Here is a 24954-nt window from a genome sequence, read left to right as displayed (position 1 = left end):
CCAAGGCAGAGCCTGCCTTCAGCTCTCCATGTCTTTACAGCTGTGCCCTTACAGAAATCCTACAGTGGGAAGGAACCCTGCTCACCTGAACTCGAGTTTTGGATACAAAGGTATCTGGGTAAAACATGCTATCGATGTATATAGAGGTACACACATGAAGCTACTCATTAAATCACTAAAATAAAAACACTGAAAAAAGTTGCATCTTTATTCCAACAGAAATTTAACCCTTTATTGCACGTTGACCATATACATGACAGTTATTTCCCGTATTTCAACACTGATGCTACACCTGTCAAGGGTAATGTTGCTTGAAGATGCAACATTTCAGGCACTGATCCTGCAGTTCAAGTTAGAACTAAAACTATTTACAAAATTATAATTCCTTGTGTAATATTCTAATTACCATAGGTTTAAAAAACATTGTTTATGCAATACAAAAATCAGAAGATTGCTTTTCTACAAACAATATTTTGACAATTTTCTGTATACAAGGTTTGACGTTTCAGAGGTTTTTGCATTTTATTTTTTTCTTGTATCCAACTAGCAATTCCTTTAAGTAAAACCCAGTAAAGCTTGTGTTTTAAAATTCTTTACCATACAATATAAAATCAAGATAACATTTACAATTATTTCATAGCCTTTGGAGTTGCATTTCCTTCTATTTGATTGAGAATTTTTTGGATATGATTTTCAAAATGCACATGCAGAATGTGAGCGTGTATTAATGACTAATACTCTTCTCTCCATTTTAAATACACCTCTCAAAATCTTCAAGTCTTCCAATCACAACACTGAACATCTTAATGAAAAGTCAAAGCTGCAGCACATGATGATTTAGGCCTTAAACATAAATTTATAGTTATTCTCCTTTTGAGCATATTTCACTCATAAACCAGTTAAAAATGCTAGCAGCTTTTTCTAGTAAGCATCCTTTACATGAGTGAAAGCAAGTCACAGAAATTTCTTATCCCTTCATTTTTCAAATATCAAATCTAAAAATACTTGAGGGTTTTTTTTTTTTAAAGTTGTATGTGCTTTACTAAGAAGACCATACTAACTAATACTAATCTATTATTGTTTACTAGAAAATGATCACTCTAGAAATTAAATAGTTTATTTGATGTGCTAATTCCAGATGGAAGCTTAGGGTTTGATGCAGAAACTGTGGGGTGAAGTTCTTTGGCCAAACACAGTCAAAGAGGACGGCACTAGTTCTCCTGCCGGCCTGACAAATCTTATGAAAGATGTAACTTCCACGAAGATGTATTTAATACATAACAGCTAACGTATATGCAGTTATTCTCCTTGGGTTACAGAAATATTGAAAGTAAACAACTTCCCTAATTTCCAGATGTGCCTCAAATTAAAAGTTTATGTAAAATGAAAACTACCTGCTAATATTGCACTTCAGTGACTTGCTATAGCAATTAAAAACATAATCATAACTACATCATAACTACAGAAATTGCTCTTAAGGTTTCCAGACAGAAGAGACCTTTCTATGTTTTGATGGACTGGAAGTCAGTTTATTCAATGGAATTTTAATGAATGTTAGAGTAAATTTAAGATTGGTCTATGCAAATAAATGCTGAAAATAAGTAGAAGAAAGGAAGTTCCTCTCCACAGTAGCACTTCTTCAGAATACAACTTGAATATATCAAGGATTATGTTAGAATGTCTAGATAGAGTTGATCAAACCAACCAACAAGAAAGGAAAGATAACTTGTCCTGAATTTGTACACATCAGTATTAGAAAATGGGAACAAGTTCAGTGTAAGAAAAATCTTTCCAAGCAATATTAGAGGATTTTACAAATTTCATGCTTTGATATAGCATTGTACAGCAGATACTTTTAAAGTTAAGATTTCTTACAGCTGACAAATAGGTTAATTCTACCTTTATATAAAAACTATCAACTGCTGAATTCAAAACTAATAAGCAGTAAAAGGTGTGAACCCTATTTTTATCTCAGACATTTTTTGAAACATTATATTCACATTACCTTATTACTTCTTTCTCCATTGAAGGTTTTAAAATGCAGTTAATTTAGTTCCAAGTTCTAAACCATTTCCCTTGCCATTGCAGGTACCAGAAGTCCAAGAATTATCCTTTAAAATTATCCACACTGCTTGTTGTAAGTTCTGTACTGACCATACAGAAAAATAGTATTATAGAAGGCATTTATCTCTAACTAGGCAAGAAAAACGAATACTGCACTGGGTACACCACAACACTATGTGCAGGAGACTCACTCCTATATTTTAAAAATACATACAACGTGAATCCTTATTATGCAAATAAATTTTCAATAAGCCACATTCCTTATAATGGTAACAGACCATTCTGAAAGGTAAGAATATAAAGAAGTTACTGGCAGTATAACATTCAAAAATTACACAAAGACAACAAACAAGGAATATTATTGGAGAAAAAAAAAATCAGGAGAGAATGAGAGAATGCTTAGTTTATAAGTAAGTCAGATGATGTTCTCCAAGAGCTCATATATTTATTTTAAAGGGGACTTTAATATGCTTTTGGCTCAGCACCAGAAAAATACCACTAGCCCCGTCTTAATTTCAAATATCCTTTAATTTCTAATGGCAAGACTTTGATTAGGTTTTTTTATCTATTTGAAAGTCGTGAGAAATGCCTGATCGAAGTTTTGCACAATAACATACTTAGACTTTGAATTTCTAAAAAGAAATTTAAAAAGCAGTGGCATACGTGCTTTTGTTACCCAGTGACGGAAATAGGGCTGTATTAAAGAAGATTAGAACCTCTCCCAAGATCAAGAAAGAAAGAGAAGCTGTAGCAGTTTAAGAAAGATTTCAAAATACCTGCATATTATAAAATGAACTGTACAACTGAAATACCCAACTGAGTCTTTGTCTTTAACCCTTTACAGCATCAAATGTAGGGAGTCTTGACTGCCACTTCCACAGTACTTGAGTTGCAGTACACTGCTATGTAATTAGCATTTAGTAATACAATTAATTAATTAGAGGAATACTTGCAATGAACCATAAACCAGAAACTGAAACAAGATTACTTTGGATTTTTTTTTTGTTTTTAGAAGCACCTATCCATTTACAATTTATAAATAACTGTGAATGTACTTTCTTGCCCAGGCATTCAAAATTAAATGCTATAAAGTAAACTGCTTGTATTTTCAAGTAAAACCAAGCTATTTCGATTAAAAAAGTGTATGATTACTTTTCAGTATTTTGAACATTGTGGACATATATTCATATACACAGATGTATATCTACCTATATGTATATCTATATCTATCTATCTATATCTCTCACAACCTTTGTTTGGAACATTGTATAGATGGTCAAGCTGATAGGGGGTACATCGTAATTTCAAAAGAGAGACCTGCATGTATTTAAAAAAATCTGTACTCGTGTCCTTTTAGTTTCATAGTTTTAGTAACATTAAAGTTTTACAGTATAGTAATTTCACTACTGATCTTTTATAGCTTAATGGTATTTATATAAACACTGCAGAATTAAAATATATTTTATACAGTTGAAGTTGCTCAGAATGCACCTCCATGTGAACATGAAGAGTTTAAGACTGAAAGCTAGAAAAGTTGTCAGGCACTGACAAGCTTGACAGTAGACTGCCTTAAGCTTAACAAATAGTTTTAGTGCACATTCCTATGTGCAGAAAATACTGACTTCCATGGAAGATGAAGCAACATGTTCTAATGAGCAACAAATTCTTCCAGTTTCATACTCAACAACATTAAATCTAACTCTCATATTTTATTTTGAAAGCCCACTTATTGCTGCATATTCAAGACTTCTAGATTTTACTATTTTGGCTATATGGATAATTAAAAACTAATGTATAACAGTAGAATGCAGAAATGTGTGAAAAGGTCAAAGATTGTTTAAACAACAGAAACTCAAGTTCAACCAGATTTTGCTTTTGCATCTTATTATTTTGCCTAGGTTTTCTTCAGATCTTAATTATATTTAATGCACTAACCTCAATAACTATAAAACTCCCAAGTTTCTTAGCTTTCATAGGTTTGTAGGAATCATCAATATTAAAAACAATTACTGAAAAACATATACATGGAACAACTGAAGAACTGCATCACAGTTTTACTTGAGACAAAGCTCTACATCAGTTATCTTCAAAATGTACCTGATTTGACTTTGATAAATAAGTTACTTAAGTATGCAGTACAATCAACAGACTTACCTGTGGGAAAAAGCTAGAATGTTACAGAGTTTGGTAACATTTCCTAAGTGTCTACAGCAAAAGTAGACATTTAAAGTACTTCTGCAAAAGACTCAAAGCCAACTTCAAACAGGAAGACGATTCAACAGATAAAGTGTATTTTCATTTGAACATTGTTTTCCATCTTGCAGAATTACTACTTTTAGCATACCTTTTGGGGAAAAGTGGGAAAAGCTGAGAACGTGCTGTCCAAAAATACAGTAGCGATTTGCAAGCAGACGTTCCTGCAGAAAATGGAAGTTTCCAACATCCAGTTTATCAGCAAAAGTATTATTCTCTTTCAACTCTTAGTGTGTTTCCGATGGTGACCTCCATTTTGTTTTTAAACTGCTTGTATGACTTTGTTATAGGGAGCTCTAAGCAATTAAGGAGACGCTTTCCAACAGGATACCTTATATGCAAAAATTTAATAGTAGGTTCAGGATCAAAACCAACAGGTGGTATAGAAAAAGAGCCTGTTACGAAGAGCAGAATATCCTCCAATGTCACTACAGACTCACCACCTAAAAAAAGCAGAATTAGGTTGTGTCATTTATTGCCTATTACCCACAAACAATTATCCTGCATGTTAAGGAAACATAAGATTAATATGTCAAATAAGAAAAATCTTAGCAAGAAAACTCCACTTGGGTTAGTTCTGAAAATTTTTTAAGTGTATAGAAATAAACAACTCTTCTGCAATAGGAGACCATCATTTTCTATCTTTGTGAGACATACACTATCTAATTAAGTTCACAGGAAAGCTAAGGAGAGGGAATTAAAAGATTTTTCTGTACCATTCAGGTGCTTGGGTTTTTTTGAAAAAACAACCCTCACAGGAGTTCTAGTACCAATCTTTCAGATATTTACCCCTCTCAAGTTTGGTTATAATTGGGCAACAGTTTCAGCAAATATGATTAATAAGGAAGAAGGAACAATTAGAAACTGACAGGGACCTCAAGACCTTCCTTTATCTACCCCACTGAATTTTAAAAAACAAACCTTGTATGTATACCAAGAGCTAAATACCCTGAACAGGGAAGGGGGAAGGGAGAAAAGAGAAAAAGAAATTACTTACTTTCTACATCTTGCAAGTAACCCATCCAAAAATTAACAGCTCCACTTTTATTTACATTTGATGAGGAATGGATTGTAAAGAGATCACAAATAGTTTCTGCTGAAAGTCTTTCAGGTTTGTGGCATAATATACTAGAGAATGCATCTGGATACATTTGCATTTTCTCTAACACACCAAGAGTTTTCAAACCTTGCCTAAAACTAGGAGGAAAAAAAAAGAAAAGGAGTAAGCATGCATCAGAAAGCCAGTAGGTAACTTAACTCTACTCTGCATCTTATAAAGCTGTAAGACTGGACATAAAGTTTCCCCATCTGCATTCTCCAAGTGTTATGAATATTGTGTAAATAGTAGTTCCATTTAATTTTAATCTCAGAAAGTGTGTTTAATTCTCATTTTAACAATCTGAGTGTTTCTGCAGAGCTTTTTGGGCAGATGAAGGAAATACCAGCAATATTTAGAAATTAGCTTTATTTCCTGATACTTGATGTATGAGCATGGTTTACTTCTAATTTTTCTGTAAGAACATAATGAATTTCCTTTTTACAAGCACCCCTTTAGAAAACACAGTTTAAATTCCTGGTCCCTACACGAAATGAGGTGTCTTAAAAGACAACCTTCACTCGATTTCTGCAGTCTGCATGTGTTTACATGCCGTTATCTCTCCCTGTGGCAAATGCAGGCAAGAGTATCCCGGGCTGCATTAGGAACTGTCAAGGAAGGTGATCCTTTCCCTCTGCTCAGCACTGGTAAAGCCACACAGAGTGCTATGTACAGTCCTAGACTACCCAGTACAAAAGATACAGACACACTGGAGAGAGTCAAACAGAGGACCACTAGGATGCTTAAAGGGACTGGAGCATAACACTGTAAGGAAAGGCTGAGAGCACTGGGACTGTTCAGCCTGAAGAATCTCAATGTGTAGAACTATCTGAAGGGAGTGTGCAAAGAATTCGGAACCAGGCTCATTCCAGCAGTGCCCCATAACAGGACCAGAGGCAGTGGGTACAAACTGAAACACAGGAGGATTCATCTGAACATCAGGTAACACTTTTACTGTGACAGTGACTGAGTACTAGCACAGGTTGCCCAGAGAGGTTCTAGAGTCTCCATCCTTGGACTTACTCAAAAGCTGTCTAGACACAGTCCTGGGCAACTGGTTCTAGGTGGCCAGGCTTGAGCAAGGGGTGGTGAACAAATGACTTCCTGAAGTCCCTTTCAACACTAATCTGATGCTGTGATATTTTTTTTTTTAAATAGCTCTGCAGGTTGAAAAAAAAATTCACTACTTACTGTGTACTGGATAAGAACATTTCAAGCTACCAGCTTTACAATTTAACCACCATGTTAAATCAGAATTAAAGTTTTACTTGTTTTCTTAGATCTCAATAGGCCAAACAAAAAAAATTCAGAATAAACATGTTGAAAGTGTACAGTCAGTGGTGTAGAACATTAACAGCTAAAGAGACTAACTCACTATTTACTTAGTCCTTGATATTGACAAGCAAATTCTTGTTCTGTTGACTTTTGCACACTTTAAACCCATCTCCAGAAAACACACAAACCCCACATTTTCTCATAAACACATTACTTAAAAGGTGAAAGGTAGTAACTGATTAGTTTTAAAATATGGTATAGATTGGTCAAATATGCCATAGATGGCTTTGACTGAAAGACTAATTACTCTCAACTTTGTTAAAAAAATACTGCATTCAAAATTAGTTTCATAGCTCTTGGAGACTCAGTTGATTCAAATTTGTCAAAGAGAACACCATAAATGTGTAAAGTGTAAATCCAACTCTACTTGTTGGAAAAAATTAACATCCAATGACTTTTTAGTGAGCAGATGAAGTATGCAAATTTGAAGTAAGGTCAGAGAGACCAATCAGAAAATGGTCAACTGCTGCAACTTTCCCAGCTATTTGAAGTCATCGCCACCTCATGGAAACACCAACGCAATGCTTACATTTTAAGTGGGCCAATTTACACTTACGTACGTTATTGCCCTCCTAATGGCACACAAACTCCCTAACTAGAACTCTGGAAAATTAATTTAAATTCTAAATTTATGTTTAACACTTCTAAAATTTAAAAGATTCTAAATCTGAGCAATTCTGAATTAAAAATGAATGTAAGATAGAGAAATTCTGTAGTGCAAAGGTCTGTCATGCTATAGTTTACAACTGTGAATATGCCGCCCTCTTCATACAGTTGAAAAAGTGACAAAGGGGAAATGGAGCAGAGCAGATACATAGAGAAGTAATTTCAGTCTTTCAGTTTAACTAACTAGTTAACAGTTGCTGCTTAATCCACTGAAAATTACAGTACATTTCATTGGTTTAAATGGAGAATAAGTAAGAACATGTGAAAGTTAGTTTGAGCAATGTATTAGTTAGTATTTCAGTGAGGAAAATATCCAGGAAGTTTGAAAACTCAAAACAAACCTTTCTAATGGCGAAATAATTCTCTTGATTACATGATGGAACAATATGTCATTCACCAGCATATTCTTATCACACAAAGCTGTTATAGGTCTTAAACATCCAGAAGCAGCAAGGAATTCATAACAGTTGTGTATTGTAGACTGTAGGCTGGACAGACTATTTGCATGTTTTATCTGTATCAGAAGATAAGAGTTAAGTTATATTCAATAAGCCCTTCTTTAATCTCCAAATATAGTCTTAAACAAGAATCTGTCAGTAAGTTTAGTTTTATTTACCATTTTTATTGTTTGCGCTACATCAACATCAGCAACATCTTCCAGTGCTGGTTTCACATTCTCTGGACCATAGACAAGACAACTGAACAGTGTTTTGGAAAAGAAACCAGGAGATGGGCCACCATGAACCAGAGAAACTGCAATCATTTTACCAGCTTCAAAATAATGATCCTCTTTTACAGCTGCAAATGAGAAAAGAAAATTTACTATACATGCATAAAAATAGTATGTGATGCTCATTTTTCAATTCCTTCTTATTTTAGGATGTGCAACAAATTAGGTTTGCATCTCCTGCTGGTTGAAAACAGTAAGACCAGATTTTTTTTTTTTTTTTTTTTTTTTTTTTTTTTTTTTACACAGGAGTACCATATTCTTTTACTCCAACTCTTCAGCCACTATCAAGGTTTGGGAGGAGGTGTAACATCCTCTTCCACTTTGTACCCAATGCACATTTAATTCTGACGGGTAAGAATTCAAAGAAGCCAACTTTGGATCTCTACAGAGCATGCTATCAGAGATAACGTTATAGAAATTTGAGGAAAAGGAAATATGTAACTGAAAAAGTGAGTTTGGAAGAAAGAACTTCACTTGTAGAGAACAAATACATGAATTAAAAAGTTCCAAGTCTAATTATAGGCTGTATTTTTTTTCTTGCTTGTCATCAACTTTTCCAACTAAACCCATTTTTTTGTTATTACAACTCTGCACCCCTTTAGAATTGAAAAACAATTAAAAAAACCCAATTTCTATCCATCAGGACTATAATTGTGAACTGACAATCAGGCTGGCTGAAGTTTTAAAAACCTTAAACAGTTCTGATGTATTTTTGAACAAAGCATTTAATTACCGTCAAAATCAAGGGACAAGTTCTTTGCAGAAGAGCCCTCAAACAGTGATGAATTCTGAAGGTGAAGCATTAATAACTGGAAGAAATGGTGTTTTGATGCAGGAGAAGTATCTGTCTTTGACCTATTTTTGAAGTTTGTGAACTTTATTTCAATGGTGTTTGTAGGACTGAAGTTGCGCTGTCTAAATCCTTTTAAAGCACTATTCCAGATATTTTCTGCATTGATGTGAAGCCTTGAAGTTTTTGTATTAACTTGTAGATTTAACTCTTTCAGTATATTAGAAGCTTCCCTTCTTTGCTTTCTTAAATGCCTACAAGAAAATTGCAAGTATTTTCAGGTTAAATCTATGATTCATAATTAGCAACAGTTATACAGGAAACAGGAAATCCTAAAAACCTATTAAGAAAAACACCTCTTTAAACACTTTGGTACATTTAGGTTTTGCCCAAATTACATCAAAGTATGTGGTATAGATCTTTCAAATTCTAACTGTAGTGGCAAATTTTAAAGTACCTCTAAGAACTAAAAAAAAGGTAGAAATAGTTACATTGGCATAAAACTAATGGTTATTTTCTTAATTCAATTACACCAACAGTGCCAAACAATTCTCACACCATCATTCTACGTTTGAACAATGTGAAACAAGTAAGAAATTGATGAGTTTACTATATTTGTGTTAAAGATACTTTGCAATCAAATTAGAATAGTTACTCACTAATATTTAATCTGTCACTATAATCAAAAATACATTTGAGAAATGTGTTATTTTTTTTAAATTAGAACTGCAACAAATCTAAATAAGACCCCTTCTTTATTTTCTAACTTTCAAGCAAAACAATTTCAAGTACCCTACCTACCAGAAGTAATTAATTCCCTCCTCTGAATTTTTAGCACATATTACAGGTAGAATCCATAAATTAAGTATTCACAAGACACAGAATTTTGTATCTTTAAACTGTATAGTCTGTATTAAAACATGTTATTTTACCACTGATTTTAGCATAATCATGAACTATTCCTTTGGTACAAATCCAAAAATATCAAAAATTGAGGACATGTCTAATTTGAAGAAAGTAATCAGGACTCTTTTCATTCCCCCTTTTCTAAAAAAATGGCTAGCCATTCAGTAAAGACAAATAGGTGTTTCTGGGTTTTGATCCCCTCACTAACTAACCTAAAATTCTCAATATCATTCTTTTTTCCTAACCCCCTCTAGCATTTAGAAAGAGCAGAAGCCTTGTATCAAGTTATGACTTCAGCTTTACAGTGTACTCAATTCAGTTCTTCCAGTGACTATATATACACACACAAATATATACATATATAGCTACTATATATACACACACACACAGACACACAGCATGCTTTGTAAGAAATACGGTATAAAGCTATGTCCTGAATTACTCTTCAACGTAAGAAAAAGAGGAAAATACTTTTTCCTCAGGCACCAGTTTCTGTCTGACATCAGTGGAGATAAAGACATCATCACTCTGTTGGACGATGGAAGTTCTAGGTGTGTGCAGGGCAATGAGTTGTTCTGGCACATTCTCTTAGGTGATCTATAAGACAAAACAGTATTTTAAGAGGAGATACAACTGAAGAATGTATAAACACAGCAATATAATTTCCTCCTATTTCAGTACTGAATCTCATTTGTATGTTCATTTACATGAAAACCATCAGTGCCTGAACTACAATTCTAAAGTAATAATTCAGTATTTTATTATGTGGTGGTTTTAGAATCTGTTTTTAGTTGCATTCCATACATGAGATGGAAGTCTCAACTGATACAAAAAGTAAAAACTAGAAATATTAGATTTTATAGACTTGAAAAGTTTTTATTACAGCAGAGGAAAACATTATTTATATAAATACTTTTAAGCTAGATTTCTAGCACCTATTAACATAAAAAAAATGATAAGCAACTGTAACTTTCTTTGGCCATTTGTACAAAGTTAGCTCTAAAATTGTTAATATTCCTTTTACAATGATCTAATTTTGTCAAACTAAAAACTGGTTTACATGCCACCAAATGCAAATAGCAACAGCAAATTTACAGAGTTCACGGCTTACTAGGAAAACTTAAATCACTAAAATTTATTCCAATTTTATTCAACTTGCAATTTAGTGTAAGAAGCTTCTCCTACAGAATAATCTATCACCTCCTCATCTTTAAATACTATTTTATGTTATAATCAGTTTCTGCTTGAAAACAGAAAATTACACACTGGAGAAGAAAACTGCGTTGAGATCCAGGTGACAGCCGAGGGCACTTTGGAGATGGCTCTTCTAGCAAACAAGTTGTCCCATCTGTCTTTTCAGAGGTAGCCAAAGAACGCTTCTTCTGTTTGCTGTAGTTTCCTGTATGATTAAATTATATTAATACAGTGAATTTGCTTGCTCTAAAATAGATTATTAGAATTTTCCATTTTTAGAAATCATTGTCACATCTGTATCTTTACCTGATTTTGCAAAGATACTTCTGCATTCCATGCACTCCCAGTTTTGCTCCCCTGACTTCATAGATGAACAGGCCAGGTGAGTTCCACGGGAGCCACAACAATGACAACGCTTTATTTCCCATTTACTAAAATTAAAAACTTATAAATTTAGAATTAGACAGAACAATGAGGCTAGTTAAAACAAAGAATATTCAACAGTAAGTGTAATCCAGACCCTAAACTAACAAAACCTGGTTGTATCAATCTGGTAGGACAGTATATAATCAAGAGATTTTCTTCACACAAAATGTACTCACAATTCCTGACTGCAACACGGAAAAAAAGCTTCTACATTCCTTGTATTGAAAGAGGCTGTGAGTTAGTATGCTCCCTTGCCTTTAAATCAATAGCTTGCAGCCCATATTTTCTCCTCACATTATTAGATAGCAACATCCTCTGTATTTTTTCATTCAGCTTTTCCAAATGGTAAATTTTTTAAAGGATCATATCTGATTATTCTTACACATTCAGAATAGAACACTGTCATTAATGAAGTGTCTAAGTATGTAAGGTTTTTTTCTGGATTTCTTAAATTTTGCTTAAACATACAATGGAACAATGTGACTGATATTAGTTCAAATATTGGAAGCTTAAGGTACAACTCTTAAAGACAAAGTAAATCCTGAGGTGCACACATACCATAAATGAACCAAGCAATGTTTGGTCAAATCTCAACAATGCCTACAGGGAGTAACCTCCCACAGTACTACAGAAACAAGTCTTCAAAGTAGAGGTTCTGACAGCTTTGAATACAGTCATGCCAGTGGAAGACAAATTTCAGAGGCAACACAAATAAAACAAGAAGTAACACAGAAAATTAACTGGTTAATCAAAAATCAAGCAAGTAGAGAAGAACACTACATATAGTAGAGTGAACATTACATGATCACTCAAACCTCTCACTATCAGCAATATTTTAGCTACCACTTACATAGAGAGGGATAGCTTGCAGCTAGACTGATTTTAGTTTGATTTTACACAGCTAGTTAATTTTCAGCTTAGTACGTTAATGAATTTCTTGTAAAGGTATTAAGTATTCTAACAATTACTGAATTGTTGAATTAGGCGTTGAATGAAAGCTACACAACGTTAGTTTAGGCAAGTGCTATTCTGCATGTGGATGTACAAATTCTACTTCAGCTCTGTATCACATGAGAATAAGATGATAACTGATAATCAATTGGTTTGGTTTCCTTGGCTTTTGCAGCATTAGAGAAAATTAGTATTGAGATGTTATTATAGGGAGTAAAACGAACATTTTATTTGAACATGGTATCTTGGCTTGACATTAAAACCTGATGCTGAAAAGTACTGAAGCATTTAAATACAGAAAAAAAACCCCAAAGTACTATTCCATCCTAGGTTACACCTTCCTGGAAAAGTGTCATACCTATCAGGTTCATTATAGTCTCTTCCTTTCTTGCAGAGGCATCTTTTAATATCACAGTGTTGATAACACTGCAGTAGTTCTTGATATGCATTCTCTTCAAGTTCCCAAGATGCATCCCTATAAACAAGTCAGAAGATCTGTTATTACAGCTGTATTTCTGATCGTTTAAATGGGTTACTCTGTCTTTGGAAAAGATGTATGTAATAACCACATGAAGGCATTTTAATCATGTAATGTTCCATGCAACAACTAGACAACTGAGAGGGGGAAGAAAAAAGTCTAGGAACAAAAATAATACTATAAAATACACAGTAATTTTCTTGTGTACAGTTACTTTATTTTTCATATGACCTTGGTGCATGTTTGCTCTGTTTTATATTATTTTGCTTTCTCTCTGTGCTGGTTTAGGCCCTTCTATGACCGGAGACCACATTGCTGTTCCCCCTCTCCCACCCTCAGCCGGTCAGGCTGGAAGTGAGGCACAAACCCCAGGTTAAAATAAGAAGAAATCTGCTTATTACACTGTTGTATTAATCTGAACAACAACAGTAGCAGTGATAGCAACAAAAAACAGTAATAAAAGTAAACAAGACAAAAGATATACAGAGAAATACCGCAATGGATACAGACAGCCCCATGCTTCCCGCGACCAAAGCCACAAAGGAAAGCTTCCGTGCCCAGACCTGATGTCAGCATAGTTATAACAGCACTGGAGACAGCTTCCCCCTTCTCTGCTGGGGAAACATAACCCTATCCTAGCTGAACCAGGACACTCTCTCACAGCAGACGTGGATATTTGCTTTGTCAGTCTACTCAAGTCACCACTGAAAACAGTCTCATGAAAAGCAAGTCAGAATTTTCCAGGCTGGTATGGCAAAGTTAATTAAGTATTTTAACTCCCCAAAAACTTGAGCTTCTGTCTCTTGAGAGAATTAATAGTAGTCTCTGAAGAGACTAATAGTTATTAAAGAATACCACTTCTAACAAAGAAGCATCATTCCGATCACTTTCTGTCTTATTCTGGACCCCATCAAATGGTAGCAACATATGAAAAACAGGTCAGAATTTCAGAAGCAGTTGTTATACTAAACATAATCCTTAGCAATCCCTTGGGAGAAGACAGAAGCTGTATGGCTGAGTAATCAGTCAATTATAACACTGTCTGGACAGAAATTCAGGTAATTTAAAAACCTGGGCACAGAAAATGGTCTTCTCACCAATCTCTACGTTTATGCAAAATTACTGTATTTAAGAAGTGTTTTGATCTTTTAAATAGGTCCCTGGTTGAATCATGGCATTAAAGCAGGAGGCTCTGAAAAGTAACTTTTATGTTTGAGATTACTAATTTGGCCTTTGACAATTTTATGCATAACTAAAATCAGGAAACAGGCTATTCTTTACCAAACTAAATAATTCTACCATTGAAGGCAGAACTGAGGTTTCATGTGTTAATAGATGCAGTTCTATAGAATAAATAAAAAATGGTTTTAACACCCTATCAAAGTTTTTATAAAAGTGTGATTAGTTAAAAAATTACTTACTTTTCTGGAATGTGTATGCCCATTCTCAACATTTCTTTCTGAAATTTGTCCTTGTTATTACATACTGTGCACCTAAAGAAAAATATCCCAGCACTCAAAGCTTGATACTGCATCAAGAAAAAAAAAGACACACAACAAAAAACCAAACCAATTATTGAATTACTACCATCATTAGGATGCTAATAAATAATGCCTTAATATCTATAACCATTACATTCATAAATATTGTTCTGACATGGATGTTAAAGCTGACATCAATCATAATGTCGCTTGATATTGAAGCAAATGGCAAGCATTTTCTTCCTTTAAAGGACAAGAGCTCACATGCTAGAATCAGGTTTATAAACAAAAGCACAATCCTTTTCAGTCAGCCTCTCCAGATCTAGAATGAGTTTACAAAAATAACCTTGTAACTTTTTCTAGCTCTGGACTTAGACAAAAAGAACCCATGATGGATAAATGACATTTTTAGCACCTAAATTCTGCACATAATGACCTGCAAAGTGGCAACTACCTAGGTTGGACTTCAGTTCCTAAAAATAACTAAAGGCATGAAGTGCAGAGACATGGGGGAAATCAATAGTTTTTTTTTTTTTAAAAAGCCCTTCTTGCAAGACACTAGTCTCCAAATCGTAATTTTAGCATTGTACTTCAAACCTAATGTATTGCTGTACCTATTGCCTACTTAACCCTAAGCAATTTTACAGAATTTTAAAGAATTGTTCCATTATTTTTAAACACAACAGAAATGCAATCTCCATGGATGAAAAGAGAAAAGAAAGGGAGAACCTGTGTTACCTGCAAGCATTCTCGATGAAACCATGCATTTTTACAGCAAGGACTTTTCAATACAGTGTACAGTGGAAGCTGTTCAACCAAATCCAGGCATATTGTACACTGTGATGTTCCTCCAGATTCTTTGTCTGGAAACTTTTGGACTGGTCTATGTTCCCAACAGTAAGATCTAAAAATAATAATTTGAGGTTCCCTTGTCAAAACAACATTTTAAGAACCTTCATCGTAAGATTTGAAGATAGCAAAATTAATTTGCTAGTCGATCTGTTTTCCATGAATAAACACTGTGCAACAAGCTAAAAAGGCAAGACACATACTAGTTTTGGCTGGGATAGAGTCAATTTTCTTCATAGTAGCTTGCATGGTAGTATGTTTTGGATTTGCAATGAAAACAGCGTTGATAACACAAGGATGTTTTTGTTATTGCTGAGCAGTGCTTACACATCATCAAGGCTTTGTTTCTCACACCACCCTACCAGTGAGGAGGCTGGGGGTGTACAAGAAGTTGGGAGGGGACACAGCCAGGACAGCCGCTGCCAACTCACCAAGGGGATATGCCATACCTTGATGTCAAGCTCAGCAATAAAACTGGGGGAAGGAGGAGGAAGGGGAGATGTTGAGTCATGGCATTTGTCTTCCCAAGTAAACTGTTATACATGACGAAGCCCTGCTTTCCTGGAAACAGCTGAACATTTGCCTGCTGATGGGAAGTGGTAAATGAATTCCTGATTTTGCTTTGCTTGCACATGCAGCTGTTGCTTTACCTATTAAACTGTATCTCAACCCACGAGTTCTCTCACTTGTTACCCTTCCGATTCTCTCCCCATCCCACTGCAGGTAGCGAGCAAACGGCTGTATGGTGCTGTGCTGCCTATCGGGGTTAAACCACAACACACATGTAAACAAATTATGTATCTAACAGAACAAGTCAATAGAACAATAGTAGGAAAGAAGCATGCTGCCAACTGATGCTCTGTACATTACAGAGATCATATATCCCCTTTCTCTCAAAACTTAATGAATTTCCTGTCCCCAGAACCCCAAGCTCTTCCTACATTTCAGCATCACCAAGATGTTGAAGGAACAATTTTGAGTTTGCATATTGATTCTACAAAGTCTAAGTAGCATGATAAATTTTATAACTTAGACATTTTCAAAATAGTAAGACAGCCAAGAACTGCAGCTCTAGAACAAACCTCTCTGAATATGCATTATTTTCAAATGTGCTTTACTTAATAGAAGTCATTTATTTAAGAAGTTAAAGTGTCTGCCAGACTTCAATCTAACCATCCTACAAACTCAGTTCACAATAGGCAGAATAAAGCTGTTCTCAGATACACTCGTATTTTGACTACAGCCAAGATGCTGGACAGATGATAGTAAAAGAAAGTGTTTAGACATTTAATATTGAACACATTTCCCCTGCAGTCCACCTCTAATAAGATCTAGAAGTCTTGTGCTTTGAAACACGACAGAATGGCATACAGTGTATTTTGACTGCTGAGAGAGACAGGCAGCCAAACCATTGCCATTTCAAAGACACAGGAGGTAGACAAAGAAAAGACCAAATCCAACCACTCTGCAGTTTATTTCAGTTTAGGATTTAACACTCAATTTCATAAACAATTTAACTACTTGTGGATGCAATAAATTTTATCTTTAAAAGTGTTAAGAATTTAGTTTATAGGTACTAGGTATGCAATATAACTGCTTGGCCTTTATGTTTTCCAAAAATCAGGTATTTTTTTTCATATAACTTGGATGTCATTTATAATTAACAGCCTATCCAGTGGCAACCCATAAAAAAACAAATCACCTCTTGTTTAAATATAATGAAAATGAAAAAGCAATAAAAGTCAGAACTTACCTGAAGTCTTCCATGAACTGAAAAATACATTCCTTTTGTATTCCACAAGGAAAATGGTAACTTCGTTTGCATTTGGGAGCTACACATCCAATCGAGGCACCCTTTTTCTTACAGATATTACATTTCTAAAAATAATTAGTTGGAGAAATAACAGACTGTTAAGTAAAATCCAAGTAAAATTACAGGAGTTAAACCAATAGAAAAATTATAAAGTGTGTAACAGAATATTGGCCAATAGCTTATAACTGTGACAAGACTATTGTGTTTCAGCTCTATTCCAAAGAGTGAAGATACTTAGCTATTTCACAGACTTTGATTATGTATTGTTTTATATGCATGTGACATGTAAGCCAAAATACAAGTTATTTTACCAGTACCTATACTTTAGTTACATCTATAAAATTATATAAGGTCAGCTTGAAGCACAGCATAATGTCATGAGGCATTATGCATATGTAATTTGCTCTTACTCATTTATCTGCAACATACCCAGGAAATAAAAATTTTAGCAAATTTTTGTAGGTTTTATTGTTTCTTGTGGCTTCCATGAACTCAATATACTTGTTAATCAAATATAAAATTCAGATCCTTGAATGAGCTGAGCACACTGCCCACTGGAGAAACAAAACAAACCCCACCAGCAATACTAAGACAACTCAAAAGTTCTTTTTTTTCCCCATTGTAAGTATCAAAGACTTAATTCTTACCAGTTTTGCAGCTCTATTTACTTCTTTTCTAATATCTGTGATTAAGAATCCATCTACACCTTCATTTTCTTCCCCTCTCTGCCAAATGCCACTTGACATCAACTGTGAAAACAAATTAAGTATTTTATAACATCCACTTACCCAAAGATTTAAAATTACCTATACTGCATTTGTCAGGTAAGAGAGAAGCTTAGTTTAACAAAGCTTGTGTGCAAACATTTTAATGAGTAAAAACTGGATCCAAAACTTCTATATATTTTTGTCTGATAAGACACAATAGGGAATAGTAACCAGTAACGTGAAGGTAAGCATTTCACAGCATCAAAGCCTTCTCATACTGTAGAGCCCAAGATGGTGTATTTTACCGTCCATTTTGAAGTATACAGACTATTTAGATAATTATCAAACAATTACTTGCAGCATATAAAGCTTCAGAGGAAGTAAAATTAAATAAGTTTTGTTAATGTGAATGACATTTATGTTGTGGAGATAATGAAACACAGTAGGAAGTATATGCACTGAAGTGTAACCTAAGGGGAGAAGTAGTTCACTTTAGAAGAGAGTTAACTAAAACCAGAATTGAGTAACCAGGTAAGTCAGAAGAGCCTGATGATAATTTAGAGTTACTTAGTAAGGAAGTTACATCACAAACTTCAAGTAACTAAATAGTTTCACAACTTGATGCCTCCTATATTCTTTACAATCCCATTTTATAGTTCTTATTTCAGAATTTCAACAGAGCACCACTGAGTTTTATCAATATTTTAGTCAAACAAATGTAAAATTTTATACCAAAACCAATTAAGAATGTATTTTTTAAAAGTGTGAGACATTTGGCAAAGAAAAATGAAACTGCACTGCTAACTGGCCTCTTTCTAGAACTCTTTTCTTATATAATATTCACTATATTAAAGTAAAATCACATGGTTTTGTTTGTTTGTTTTTAAAAAGCAGGGACCAAAACTAAAAAGATGACTGCAGCAACCTCAACACAGTAAAATATCTTGTAAATCATAAGGCTCAGTGTTGCAAGCATGCCCTTGCCTAGCTGTTCTGCTCCACCAGGAAAGGACTTTTTCCTATCATTTCATGTGGCCGTATGAATGAAACAAAATTATCACAAAGACCTAAGTTTCCTCTCAGTTGCTTTATTTAAGAAAAAAAAAAGTTCTATCTTAATGTAACTTCAGAAAACCTCCACTCTGCCTAGTCTTTAAAGGATTCAATATCCAACCTATTAAGCCATCTGCAATCAACATGATCTTTAAAGAACTGGTCAAGAAAACAAACCAACCCCCCCCAACTGTTCCTGATACTTCTCAAGCCTGGTTTTTTAAACATGGGAAAAAATTTCAAACTGTATTTATTAACAAAAAAAAATTTTGAAGTACTCATAAAGACCTGCAAAATTTAGAGTTTGAATGGTAGCTTAAGTATATCTTTAAGAATACGAATCTTGGGAAGTGTCAAGTGTGGTAACAAGAGATACTCAACCGTAGTTTATATCTATAACTTTGTTCAGATTATAAGCTTTTAATGATCTATTTTTATTTATCACTAAATATTGATACCGTAGCTGTATCTGATCAGTAGTGTACACAGTCCTATTTTTCAGATTAGTAATATTTCTTAAGTGTTACAGTGTCCTGTGTAATGTCAGACAATAACTCACATCCAGACAAGAACTAACAAGACATAAGAAGAATGAAAACTTTTCTCTACTTTTCCCCCAAAGGGTAGAATTTTCACATTCTAAATTTGAAACTACACTTTTCTTATAGAAGCGAGTATGTAGGTGCAAATCTGTTCCCTTTCTCTTAACATGTACCTTAATTGCTATGATAGGTCAGGAGGAATAACTAATTCATTTAAATGGATTTTGAACTGAATTTAGCTTTAAAAATGCTTGTTGGGATTTTTTTATTTCATCTGATGCACCTGACAATTACAAGCCTTCAAGGCTACAAGTTTAAGCTGACAGTTCAAGCTTTACAGCAACAAAAAAATGGAGAATGTCACAACTATTTAATACTTGTTGCCCTTTCATTTTTTATTTTTTGATGACAACAAACAAGCTTGAAAATCAATAGCAAGTACTTACCAAACAGTAATAATGAACAGTGAGATTGTATTCCCCATAGATCCTTTTTTCTCCATACTTTTCAGGGCAGTCATCTGTCCGTCCACAGAGAACACAGACTAAAAATACAGAATCATGTTTACAGTTGCCATGAATTTATCGGAATTACTATGGATCAGCTGTAGAGCAGTAACTTTCATCTCTTTTAATCACATGCATCTTGAAGTAGGTTCCTCGATGAAGAACAGTAGATACCCCTCTCTCCTTAAGGTTGAGTTCCATAGTAAATATTACTATTTGTTCCTTCTCTAGTTCCTAAAAAGAAAATACTTCACCAGTTCCACCTGTCTGCTGATTCAGGAGAGGGCTATCACCCAAGCTAAATTCACTAGCTGATTGTGTTCCCAACTGAAATGTTCTTCCCCAAACACCCAAAGATAATTATCAAATGGCCAACAGTGTCCAGATGCATGTGAAGTGTAATCTAATTGTTCTCAGTACTGTGCATAAAGATATCACCATAGCAGAACCCATGAAGCAACTTAACTGTTTCATTGCATACCTATGTGATAACCTTTGTGAAAGCATATGAATGGTACTCTGACTGTATCAAGTCATATGCTACCAGTGCTTTTAAAGGAGTGCTAGTTTCAAAATATTCAAGGATTTGAGACAACATTGGAGTCAACTAAAACCTTGAGGACTTCCCCATTTCTGCAGTTCCTAGCCCACTAACATACTTCCAGACATTTAATATCTTCCCCTCAATTCTCAAGAGTTATATAAGATACATTTTCAATATTCTAACATCAAGAACAGTCACAGGAGTGATGAGACTAGATGTATCATTCAAGATTTTCTTAGGCTGAAGCATTACATCTCAAACACAGTTAAGTGTGATTTGACAGCTGAATTCCCAAGGTTATTTTCTTAAAACATCTGCAGAAATGACTGTTTTTAAATATTCCAATTAGAGCAAACAAATCCAAGGAAGTTTATAAGTTATTTCTTATTCAATCCCTGAGACAAGTGGTTCCAACACAATTTGATTACTAAAAATTCACCTGATCTTAAATCCCAAATAAATTGATATTGTACATGAGATTAAAGATTTCTGTAACTATTTAATAAAAACTTTACTTACATGGACTTTGTATGTCAAAGTTATTGTTTTTACTCATCCTGAGTTCTTCCGACTGTCTGTCATGAAAAAGAAATGAGGTGTTAAATATATCTAGTGCATTAATAATGACCATTATATATCGCTTTTACATTTTGTTTTAAATTGAACTTCCCCCCTCCTCCTCAGTAAAGTAAAAATAGGATCAAGAACAAAAAAATATTATAATTCAAGTGTTATTGTGAGAGAGAGGGGTTTGGGAAGCAGGATGCAAATGTTTAGAAAAAATATTCCCAGACCAATGAAACATGTAGCAACTTTATTTCCCCAAACTATCAAACAAGATACTTTATTTCCAAAAGAGAAAATAAGTCCAATGCAACAGCTAGTTATGTATAGACTTAACTGTACAGAAGAATCTGCATAAACATCATCAAAAATAATGATCCAACAACAACCAAGGAAGTAGGAGCAACTTCTGTTCAAATAAAGATTGTATTAATACGAGGAACTTGGAAGAGGAGAAATTAACTGGGTAGAATAGTGATGTAACTGTGAAGACGGTTCCCATTGTTTGGGGAAAATGCAGGATCCTGACCTTGTCAAAAAATCCTCATGCAAGACCAAAAAAACCCCAAACAGTGAGGAATCCAGAACAGTGACATGCATACAGGGGAATTTACACCATTTAGAACTGTCTTTTACATTCGGAAGTGGAGAGTAATTTAAACACTAACCTAACCCCCATCTCCTTCAGACATCGCATGCCCCTAAAATCAGATCCCCAAGGTCCATTAACGCGGGTGGCGCGGGAGGGAGCCCTCGCCGCGTGCCGCACCATGCCTCCGCCCACCCGGTCGGAAAACAGACACACGTTTCGTCACTGCAGCACTAAGAGGACTGTTCTTTCTCTAGGGCAAAGTAGAACCCTTTTAGGAACATATCTGTAGATCTTCGACTTGCATTCTATTCGGAAGCTGAAGAAAGCATCGCGTTAAGTTTTTGCAAGACGAGGATCCCGGGCGCTGGCGTGCGGCCCCAGCCCGCCACGGGCGCAGGGAGCGGGCTGGGGCGAGCACCCCCGCGTCCCAGCCGCGACCCCGGCACGCTCCGACCTGCCGGAGCGTTGCTGTTTACAGTTTAGATGGCCGCCAGGTGCAGGCTCCAGGCACAAACCTTCGGCTAATCCAAACTATTGCAAGTCAAGCACTTCAGCCATTTTACTGGAGTACGTTTCCCTGGCTCCAGCAAAACAGAAAAAAAAAAAAATCGCGACTCTCCCCCCACCCCCTTTCCTGTTTTCTCAAACTCCTTCAGGGAAACGAATCTGGAGTTCAAATTTGCAAGTTTGAAGATAGACGAGAACAACCGTTGAGGGTCCCTGCACCAGTCCCACAGGAACAAAGCAATTCCGTGTCCATTTGCAGACAGGAACACGTTAGCATCCACTGTTATATATAAGAAACGACCCGTAAACAAAAAGTACCTACTTTGCCTAAATAGGCTAAAGAAATCCTCCTCAGAGCCGATATTTAGGTTTTGCTAAGTTCTACAACTCTTTACTACTCCAGAACGTAAATTGTGTTAAGATTTTCTAAACGAGAGGATAGGAAAACACCCAAAACAACTCAAGAGGCACGGTTTCAGGTACGCGTTTTCCCTGGCATACGAACAAAGGAACCCTCCCAGATCCCGTCCGTCTACGCTGCAGGTCCCGAATTTAATATGACAGGGTCTCCCGCTCACCTCCCGGGTTCTAACACGACGCCGTGTCCCGACAGCAGCCCGCCCCTCGGCAACCACCACCCGGGCGGAGGGCGGCGAGCTCCCGCCGCGCTCCGAGGAGCCCCCGCCGCCGCTCAGCTGCCCACCCGCGGCCGAGCCTCCCGCGGGTTCAGCCGCGGCACCCGACCCGCGTCTCTCCGAGGGGCACAACGGCCGCGGCAGTTTCCGAGGCAGCAGCCCCCCCGTCCCGCCTCCCTCCCGCGGCAGCACTCGGCGAGCCCCCGCGGGACGCCGCTCGCCTCCCGCTAGCGCCCTCCAGCAGCGGGGAGACTCCCTCTTAGATGAGCGACCCCGCTGCCTTCCGCCTCCAGGCGGGCGGCGGGAGACTGGCACCGCCTGCTCCCCACGGCACGGGCTGGGGAGCCGCCGCACGCTGCTCCCCCGCCCGACTCCGCTCTCCCCTGCCGCGGCGACTTAGGCTGCCCCTTCGGCGACTGAACGCCCCACCCGCCCCTCCTCGTCCTTCGTAAGGCGGCACTCGCCTCCTTACCCCCCGGCCCAGCCAAGGCCAGAGCAGGGCAAAGCCTCAGCCCACTCGCGGCGTTACTCACCCGGGCAGGCTCCGCGCCGCCGGCGGTAACCGACACACAATTCAAATACCAACATCCGCCGCCCTCCCGGAAGCTCCGAGCCAGCACCCCCGCCCCGCCCGCCCCGCGCCGCGCCGCCATCCGTTGCATCGGCGCTCGGCCTCCTCCGCCGGGCTCGCCGCCTCGCCTCCGCGGGAGGAGACGTGCGATCCTGGATATCGGCACTCGACTGGGGGGGGTCTGGCGACGGCGGGCGGGGGCCGTGAGAGCCTTGAGCTTCTGTATCTGCAATTTCCTTAGTCTTACAGGATGTGATTTCAGTTATACTGCTCCTGTCACAGTTTATCAGTTGTTAAGATCTAATTATAAATTAGCCCAAGATTGGCAACCCACACCTATTGGAATGGAAGAAAACTTTTTGCATCATGGAAATTTAATTACTGTCCAGCATGATGCAGAAAGAATACATCAAGTCACGAAATGAGTGAAGTCAGATGGAAAACACTACTGGTGGGATATATTTACAGGCTATTCCCCATTAGCTACCAAAATCTTAAATATCAGTAATAAAATATAGTAAACCCCTTTTGACGGCAAAAGAATTTGCTTAGGGAAAAGAAAAGGGGGGAATTGATACAGAGAAATGATTACTTGTTTTGAGATTTATTTACTTACTTATAGAGAACTGCTTAGCAACTTATTTACTTATTTATAGCAAGTTATAATGATTTAAAAATATTGCTAAGAATCCTGCTTGCCCGGACTGTTCTGTAGAATTTTACCAAGGACTACTGTGTTCATCAAAACAAAGCAGTTCACTGTGAAAATCTACCAAGGATTACAATGTTCAGCAAAATATTATACTTTTGTCCTTGAGTAACAGGTGGCTCTAACTAGTCGGAATTTTGCTAATGAGTAAAGGTAGCCATATACGAATGGTAGAAGTTTTATTGGTTCTCTTAGATAAAAAGTAAACCGTCTGAAAAACACTCTTGTTATTCAAGAAATTGGCCAAGATAGTCTGTGCATGCTCCAGGGAAAAAAACAAAGTGAGAAAGACTACGAGCCTTCTTCCCAAAGACCCCTGAAGATGACCACCAGGAGGCAATGCGCAGGTGCAAAGATGACATAAACCGCTGACACCAGCCTTTCGATCTAACCCAGCCTCACTCATGCATATGTATGTTTGTGTTACGTACGCCAATGAATATGGATATCCACACCCTATAGGTTTTTGGTAAAATGTGCGGTGGGTGTGCAAGCTTTGTGGAGAAATACCCTTGCACCCTGGCCGGAGTAAACATACCTGCTTTATAACTCTATTCAAGTTGTAGAGTCTTTTTTTTCCGCGAATCAATATATACCATTATTTCCTTTGCTGTATGCTGACAATTTCCAAATACAGAATATTCCATTTTGGGTCAGCTGGTATGTTCTGTTAGATTTTTTTAATTATTATTATCAGTCAAAAAAAGGCTGAACATTTTTGTTTTCTTTCAGTCTTTATCAGTCATTCATGTAGTCCTACCCAGACGGGAGAAAAAGCTCTAAATGAAAAATTAACATTTGAATGTATCTGTCTGTTCTGCTGGTTTTTATGGATTTTTAATTTTTTTAAATGAGACAGCCTCAAACATTTTTCTGTATTTATGTAAAACTCTGACAAGCAATAGCATCCTCCTCTAAACATCTGAAGTATGGTAGGCTGTCTGGAACTCCAAATCACATATGGAGATGCTCAGTCCTGGAATAGCTTGTTA

The 24954-nt window shown here is 36.5% G+C and overlaps 1 protein-coding gene across 3 annotated transcripts; it reads right to left on the bottom strand.

Annotated features, from left to right (window-relative positions):
- Positions 1-216: 216 nt before the first annotated feature.
- Positions 217-23275, bottom strand: G2E3 (G2/M-phase specific E3 ubiquitin protein ligase). Of its 3 annotated transcripts, none has more exons than XM_074909824.1 (16): positions 23216-23275; positions 20904-20959; positions 19781-19878; positions 17680-17781; positions 16973-17097; positions 15109-15274; positions 14311-14417; positions 12770-12886; positions 11341-11465; positions 11107-11239; positions 10312-10437; positions 8878-9188; positions 8031-8212; positions 7756-7928; positions 5315-5514; positions 217-4760 (listed from the first exon to the last, which is right to left on the bottom strand). In XM_074909824.1, exons 2-16 carry the CDS (start codon positions 20938-20940, stop codon positions 4528-4530), a joined length of 2235 nt encoding a protein of 744 aa, XP_074765925.1. In that variant the 5' UTR covers positions 20941-20959; positions 23216-23275; the 3' UTR covers positions 217-4527. The 3 variants fall into 3 exon arrangements, with proteins under 3 accessions (XP_074765925.1, XP_074765926.1, XP_074765927.1); XM_074909825.1 differs by having other exon boundaries at positions 20904-20955; positions 23216-23268; XM_074909826.1 differs by lacking the exon at positions 23216-23275 and having other exon boundaries at positions 20904-20977.
- Between the last annotated feature and the right edge of the window lie 1679 nt (positions 23276-24954).

The sequence above is a fragment of the Athene noctua genome, chromosome 6 (assembly GCF_965140245.1).
Source record: "Athene noctua chromosome 6, bAthNoc1.hap1.1, whole genome shotgun sequence".
Lineage (NCBI taxonomy): Eukaryota > Metazoa > Chordata > Aves > Strigiformes > Strigidae > Athene > Athene noctua.
Note: the sequence above shows the minus strand (reverse complement) of the source record. Positions and strands in the feature narration are given on the sequence as shown.